The sequence below is a fragment of the Grammomys surdaster genome, unplaced genomic scaffold, assembly GCF_004785775.1.
Source record: "Grammomys surdaster isolate TR1022 unplaced genomic scaffold, NIH_TR_1.0 126660, whole genome shotgun sequence".
Lineage (NCBI taxonomy): Eukaryota > Metazoa > Chordata > Mammalia > Rodentia > Muridae > Grammomys > Grammomys surdaster.
The window spans coordinates 2,675,137-2,682,937 of record NW_021621449.1 but is presented as its reverse complement, the minus strand read 5'-3'; the positions used below and the strand labels follow the sequence as shown (position 1 = coordinate 2,682,937).

Below are 7,801 nucleotides of genomic sequence, written 5' to 3'. Positions count from 1 at the left end.
CCTGACTGTGCTCCATGTTCTACCTGACTGTGCTCCATGTTCTACCTGACTGCCCTATCAGTATATTTTATTTGATTGCCCTCATTAGCTTATTTTCTTCTATGGTTTCTTAGTATTTATATGAATCTCTTACCATTTTTGTTTTTAAGATGCACAGCCTTTATCTAAATGAAGTAGATGGTGAAAAAATTTACTGAAATTTTGTTTAGCAACAACTACAAATGCCCCAAACACATAAAACTCTTATGAGAAGTTTTTGCCTACTTTTTTGCATTAGCCTTGGAACCTATAAACTAACCAGAATGGTTCTCATGTGTTTCTGCATCAAGAATATTTAGGGACTTATGTATGGTTGTATGCATGTGTGCGTGCATACATATATACACACTCAGGGCTAGTTAAATCACCTGATTCTGAGAAATATTTTCTAACTCAGGGTTGATTCTTGGCTGACACTTCTTCACTCTACGGTGTGATGTTTACTAAGTGAAAATGAGAGAGGCTGTCAGTTCTTTGCAAACCTTTGCCACGGTGCTCTTTCCTCTGTAAGAGTAGTTATTTCCTGGAGTCAGAAGCCTGCTGGTTCAGATGCCAGTACTTGATCTGAGTCTTTAGATGTGGAATTTACAGCCTATGTATTATTCGGCCCAGGTCACCAAGGACAGCCTGACTCAGGAGGAAGTAGCCAAGGCCACTAGCACAGTGGCTTGGTTGGCCAAGCAATGCAATGCATATGGGGGCTTGCTTCTCTTCCACTCAGGGGAGCAGCCAGCTTTCCTGCCACAGTCAGATAGGCTCACATCTGTGGAGACAGGGAAATATCTCTCTTACCCTCTGGGCCCTTGTAATCTTATAGAAAGGGAGAAAAGGCTATAAAAAAATATATGGAAGGGTTAATAAAATCAGGCCGTGTGACCCTGTTGTTTTAAGGTAAGCCTACCAGAGACTACCACATTGACACTCTTCACGTAGAAAGGAGTATTGCTGGCTGGCAGCTGTGCAGAACTTGTCCAAATCCTGTATCTCGGAGTCTTACAGCTGTTTGTCCTTTACGCACAAAAGCCACATGGTGGTTATCACACTTCAGCCAGCAAGAATCAGAACTACAGAAGTCGAAAAGCAAAACATTTAGGGGTTTTCTTGGCACTATGGACTAAGTCTTTGATCGATTGAACTTTGTTTTTATTTTGGCAGATACTGGGGGCCTACATGCTGGGTTTTAGTATCAGAATGGTATTTCTAACATGATGTCAGTTATGCTAAGGTCTGGCATCCTGTTATAATGTAAGTGGTACCAGATGAATTTGGTTTTCCCTTTGGAGCAGTGATTCTCAACCTTTCTAAAGCTTCAACCCTTTAATACACTTCCTCAAGTTATGATGACCCCCAACCATAAAATTATTTCATTGCTACTTCATAATAGTAATCTTGCTACTGTTGTGAATTGTAATGTAAGTATCTGATATACACCCTTATGAGTCATTTGACAACCCCCCACACACATACACAAAGGGGTCATGACTCACAGTTTGAGAACCACTGTTGTAGAGTGCTTTTATATGTGTGCTGGTAAGTAATTGTCAATTTGACACAAGCTAGGGTCATCTAGGAAGAGGGATGCTCAACTGGGAGAATGCCTCCGTCAGATCGGCCTGTAGGTGAGTCTGTAGTACATTCACTTGTTTAATGATTGATGTGGGAGGGCCCAGTCCTCTGTGGGCAGTGCCATCCCTGAGCAGGTAGTCTAATGTGGTATAAGAAAGCAGGCTGAGCAAGCCAGTAAGCAACATTCCTCCATGGCTTTTGCTTCAGTGCCTGCCTCCAGGTTCCTGTCCTGTTTGAGTTCTTGCCGTAATTGCCCTCAATGGTGCACTGCAATGGGGGCGTACAGACCAAATGAATCCTTTCCTCCTCAAATTGTTTTTGGTCATGGTGTTTATCATAGCAATAGGAACCAAACAAGGACAACGCGTAAATAGGATGGCAAAATTATGGCAAAATTTATATATTAACAAATTATGAAGCCTATTAAGAGATCTGTACATATGAAAATCGAGGGTTCACAGGCATATCACCTTCTACTATTGCAGGTACTAGAAAGTTAATAAGATCTTTACTCCAAATGTTCACAGTAGAAAGCTAGGTCACATTTCATATAAAGGAAGGAGCCAGGCATCATGGTGCACACTTTTAATCCTAGCACTGGGGAGGCCGAGACAGGCAGAAACTGTCTCAAACCATCATGTAACTGAAAGAGGATCTGGAAGCTAACATCATAAAGGTGCAAAGTATATCAAATTGAATTGACAGAGAGTGTGAGTGTGTGCTTACATCATCAGCTTGAAGGATAAGAGTAGTTTGTGTGTGTGGCGGGGGTGGGAGGTTGGATCAAACACACTACCATTGAGCTACATGCACGATCTAGATTCATACACACACACATACACGCGCACACACGCACATGCACACACCCCGGCCAAAAAAAAAAAACAACTAAAAACTAAAAAACCAAACCAAAACCATTTCACCATTTCACAAGTGGTTAAAGGAGAGAGATCAAAACGGATATATAAAACTTTGGTAGGCAACTGTGAAAGGAAAGGGAAATGGTGTGAACTGAAACCCTAACCTGTGAAAATGTCGATTGGATACTGGAAAAACGGGTTTAGTTGGAGCCAATGGAACATAAGTCAGCTGGAAACCAATGAAGTTCATATTATGAAGGGCCTTAGGTGACAGGCTGGTACTTCTGTGCCCATTTCATGAGCCCCCATAGACCACCAAGGAGCCAATTCCCATGCAATATATACAAGGGTCTTTACTCAAGGTTGAGCTCTGGCCACGCCATCATCACTGACCCAGCAGGATAGAAGGGTAAAGCCTGAACCCATTGCAAGCAAGCACTTATAGAGGCAAGCAAACAAGCAAGGGGGTTTCCAGCTTAGCACACATCTGATGGGGGGGGGCTATTATGGAATCTTGTTGCCTTTAAAAATGATTGGTTGGTTCTGGGAGCTAAACCATAAACTCTCATAAGTAACTATCACTAGGTACAACTGTAACTTCTGCTTTCCTCTTGATTGGTGATTGTTAGGGCATGACCTGGAGACCAGTGCTAGGGGCAGGCCTGGTGGTTAACTCCAGTTCTACCTTAGGTCAGGTTTTCTAAGGTGAAAGCCTGAACCCAAGATGGAGTTGGTCTGGTCTCTCATTAGCTGGTGGTGACTGTTTTGGTTTTCAACCTGTTGCTTGGTATGTGGGGTAATTTAGAGGAGGGAGACCCAGGACCTGAGAGAGACCAGGAGACTGTTACATAGAACTGGGAGAGTAGCAGGAGGAGATAAAGAAGAAAGGTAGAATTTATGATAAATTCGAGTGTATCAAAAATTATATTAGAAGCTGGACAGTGATGACATATGCCTTTAATCCCGGCACTTGAGAGTCAGAGACAGTAATATTTCTGAGTTTGAGGCCTTGTCTGCAGAGAAAGTTCTAGGACAGTTTAGGCTACACAGAGAAACCCCAGGCTCAACAAACAAACAATCTTAGTGCTCAAAATAGCACTTGCCTAGCCGGGCAAGGCCTTAGATTTGTGTAAATGTAACTTTTATTCTCCAGATGTAAGAGAATGTCATGGAGGCTTACTGCTGGATAAACTTTGGTAGGCAACTGTGAAAGGAAAGGGAAATGGTATGAACTGAAACCCTAACCTGTGAAAATGTAGATTGGATACTGGAAAAACCTTTTTAGCTCTTTCTAACTTGTCTGGATTGGTTCAACTCAGCAGTTCTGGCATAAACCCCTTTCCAAGATGACTGATTCAATCTAGTTTCTCTTGGCTTGTGACTGAATTGCTCTGCCTGGCCCCTTATTACCAATCTCTCTCTCTCTGTCTCTCTCTCTCTCTCTCCTCTCTCTCTCTCTCTCTCTCTCTCTCTCTCTCTCTCTCTTCCTGTTTCTCTCTGTCTCTCTTTCCGTCTCTTTGTGTGTCTGTCTATGTATGTGTCTGTCTGTCTGTCTGTCTGTCTGTCTGTCTGTCTGTGTCTCTCCCTCCCCCCCCCCCCCCCCGGGGTTTGTGGCTGGCGGTCTCTCTCTCTCTCTCTCTCTCTCTCTCTCTCTCTCGCAAACACACACACACACACACACACACACACACACACACACACACAGATCCTGGATCTTCAGCCAGTAGGAAACCCCTTCTGTTGACTTGCTTTGAGAGGCTGAAACAATAATGATCCCCTGGCTTCTGCTCACACAAGGTTAGACGCAGCTTTACAGGTTAAGCTGGTTTGCAGCCTCCACAGGGCAGCTCCACCTTCCTACTTCACAGGGCAGTAAATGTTGTCTAAGTATATTTGGTCTTTTGAGGAAATGAAAAGTGATGTTCTTTAGTCTGTAATATATATTTTACAGTGTCAAGCACGTAAAAATCCTCACAGTAGAGAGTAGAATATAACAAGTTTTACCAAGCACTGCATTCTCTTCCTCTTTATTTTAATTTATATAAATTGTTTTTGACATGGATAGCTTCAAGCTATACAATATGATACACTCTTAGTGATGGCCTGTCTCCTTCAGAGCTAAAGAAAAGACTATTGGGGCTAAAGAGATGGCTCAGCAGTAAAGAGCACTGACTGTTCTTCCAGAGGTCCTGAGTTCAATTCTCAGCAACCACATGGTGGCTCTCAACTATCTGTAATGAGATCTGAAGACAGCTACAGTTTACTCATATAAATAAATTTTTTTTAAATAAAATGATTATCATGTATCCCAACAGCTAAGAAGCTTGGGACTGAAAGGAAGGATGTCCAAGGGTTCTGGTACTCTTACCAGCCAGCCACACGTCATCACACAGGTGACTACGGAATAAAAACTGTAGAAGTATGAATTTTCTAAAACTCTCAAGTCATTGCTGATTCCTGCTCCAATGAGAGGGCTATAAGATATACAGTGAACCATTATCTGCTTGCTTCTAGAAATAACCCCTTTGAAGCTAAGTTCTATTTCTAAGCATGAATTTACTAGAATGGCCAGATGACCTAATGCTGTTCAGTAACAACTTCTTAATGATGCTTATCTATATGTGTAAGTTGTCTGGGTTTCCATAACAGCGTCCATAGAAGAGTAATTCTCTATATGCTTAGGAATTCTGTCACCTAAGTCTGCTTCAGCCACCAGGCATGCATTTATAGGTCCTTCAGGTTAACTTTCATGGCTCACAAAACAGTAAGCATATGCTTGTTTTACTTCAGGATACTGTAGTTGCCCTCCAAGCACTGCCAGGCATCCAGCAATTGCCTATATGCCATCTGAGAAAGACAGTGTGGTTACAAAATCTACTGAAAAATTTCAACACACTTTCAGCACTGAGTCTGCCAACAGACTGGTTCTGCAGCAGGAGGCATTGCCCGGCATCCCTGATGGGTGCACTGTGGAGGTCTCAGGTCAGGGTTGTGTCTATGTGCAGGCAAGCAGAGAGCCTTAAGAATGAAGTACAAAGAAAGGGAGTGTTGGTACATTCTTTCCTCAAATACAATTTCTCACTACCTCCTCCCTCCCTCTCCTCTTTGTCCCTCCTCTCTCCTCCCCCCTCCTTTGGAATCTTCCCTCCCCTACCCAGCCACCATCTCTCTCTAGGAAAGTAGTCTGAGGTGTACAGATTTGAAACCCTTCCTTACTCAGATTTGGTTAATCTCTTTCTGCCAGACAGTGTTGAGATACCACAATGTCTCTCCTAACATTAGAGCGGCCTTTAGCCTTCAGGTGGCAACAGGGAAAACTAGTTGTGAACAATTCACTTCCCCCCGAGTCTTTGACTCCTACTATTCATACCAGGCAACGAAAGCTGGGGATGCCTGAGTCTTGGGAACTGAATATGCCTGTGAAGAGGGGTTGGGGGGTGTGCCTATGCCCACACATGTGTGTGAAGATGCAGAGTCTATTCTTCCTGCCCTCAGTTATGTGGGGAGTCGAAGCTCATCCAACACGGCCACTGTGGAAGTGAAGATGTTGTCTGGGTTCAGTCTGTGGAGGGAACCAACCAGTTAGTAGGTGGCTTCTGTTTTTTCTTTTTCCATTTAACTATCTCTTAGGGGACTTGATATCGATGAAACAAACCCCGGTGAAGTAGGCACTGTTCTATATATCTATTACACACGCACACATTTACAATTCGAGATCATCTGAACGGACTGCTGACGTGCATCAGATATGTAAAATGGAAGCAGTGATAGTCTTGGTTCCTTTTTCTTATCCTGTGCTAGGAATGGAACACGGGGCCTTGCACATGCTAGGAAAATACTGTACACCTAGCCTATAGAATTCACTTAAAAAAAAAATTCTGGAACACTTGAAAGAGACCAGCATGAGCAGAGTCATGTTGGCCACGTACAACAACAGTATGTAAACCATACTGGGATTCAAAGGTGTGGTGAAAAATAAAATATATACTAGTTAGTATATATATCACATGATAAAATTGAAATATTGGAAGTTTAAAACTGAAGAACACACTTTACCCCATGGATAGTAAAGACTTTGGTGCTGGCTCTGGTTCTATCTCTCTCTCTTTCCTCCTCTTAAGATCTAGTTTCAGCAGCAACCCCTGAGGAAGAAGGTTGAGTCTGGAAAAGACACACAACATTTATTTGGAAGAGGTAGGTGTTTAGAACTAACCAAAGAGCTGGATTGTGTTTGTACCCTCGGGGTTCCTTTCAAGTCTGCATGTCCTAGTGTCATATACGCAGACATCCGGGACCTGGGAGCACACAGACTGAGGGGTGGTGTGTTCCATGATGGTACACCATGGAGCAGGTGCCACTACTGTAGATGAATATCCACCCGCAGACCGATACCCTGAGCTGTTTACACCATTTGAGATGTCGAATGGCCACATTTAAGAAAGGAAACAGAATATGAAGAGAATTATCATTGTACCAAATGTTGAGAATGTTACTGATCCTCTGTTGAAATGAAGAATTAAATACAATGCATTGATTTAAATTACATTTGAAAGCACAATGGATAATATGAACGTGTACATGTATTGAGGTCTCGCTTTTCACTGGCAACAGTTCTAAATAATTTTACAATAGTAAAACACTTAATTATTTCAATAGTGCTGTGGGCTGAGTAGCTCAGTAGTAGAGTGTTAGGAACTGGACCTGGTAGATACAATTGGGAAAATCTTAGCTGGCTGTGGTGGCACACACCCTTAACCCTACCATTCCGGGAGGCAATGGCAGGTGGAGCTCAGTGAGTTGGAGGCTAGCCTGGTGAGACCTTGTCTCAAGAATATGTTTTTTAATTTAACTTTATACTCCACAACATTTCAATTCTATCATATATGGAAACATGAAATGAGATATGAATTAATGGGTGCCTACATGTGTGCATTCCGGTTTTGCACCTTTGGTTTCTGCATGGGTCTTACACTGTCAGCCTGTCTCCGTTCTTTCTAGCCAGTCTCAGAAGCCACAAGCATCATTGCAACTCTAGATTACAATACTCAATTAACAGGAAAACCTTTAACCAAACTGATACTCCAAACTCTCCGTTTTAGCTATTGGTTGTGGAGCTTTGAGCGAACATTGAAAGTCTCTGTTTCCTTAACTGTGAAGCGTTATTGATAAAAATAGTTATTTGGTCCAGAACTATAATTAGTATATACATATACTAATATATATATGTATGTATATATATTACATGTATTATGTACACATATATATATATATATGTGTGTGTGTGTGTGTGTGTATACATATATATTTGCAGTGCTGAGGATTAAACCCACAGCTCT

The 7,801-nt window shown here is 42.3% G+C and overlaps 1 protein-coding gene across 1 annotated transcript in view; it reads left to right on the top strand.

The window, feature by feature from the left end:
- A2ml1 (alpha-2-macroglobulin like 1) overlaps window positions 1–7,585 on the top strand; it is a 40,771-nt gene extending 33,186 nt beyond the window's left edge. The window contains 9 exon segments of the mRNA XM_028761123.1: window positions 556–644; window positions 646–743; window positions 5,231–5,277; window positions 5,280–5,470; window positions 5,710–5,811; window positions 5,813–5,838; window positions 5,961–6,025; window positions 6,028–6,050; window positions 7,565–7,585. Of these exon segments, the coding sequence (XP_028616956.1) occupies window positions 556–644; window positions 646–743; window positions 5,231–5,277; window positions 5,280–5,470; window positions 5,710–5,811; window positions 5,813–5,838; window positions 5,961–6,025; window positions 6,028–6,050; window positions 7,565–7,585 (662 nt within the window).
- Window positions 7,586–7,801: the final 216 nt, after the last annotated feature.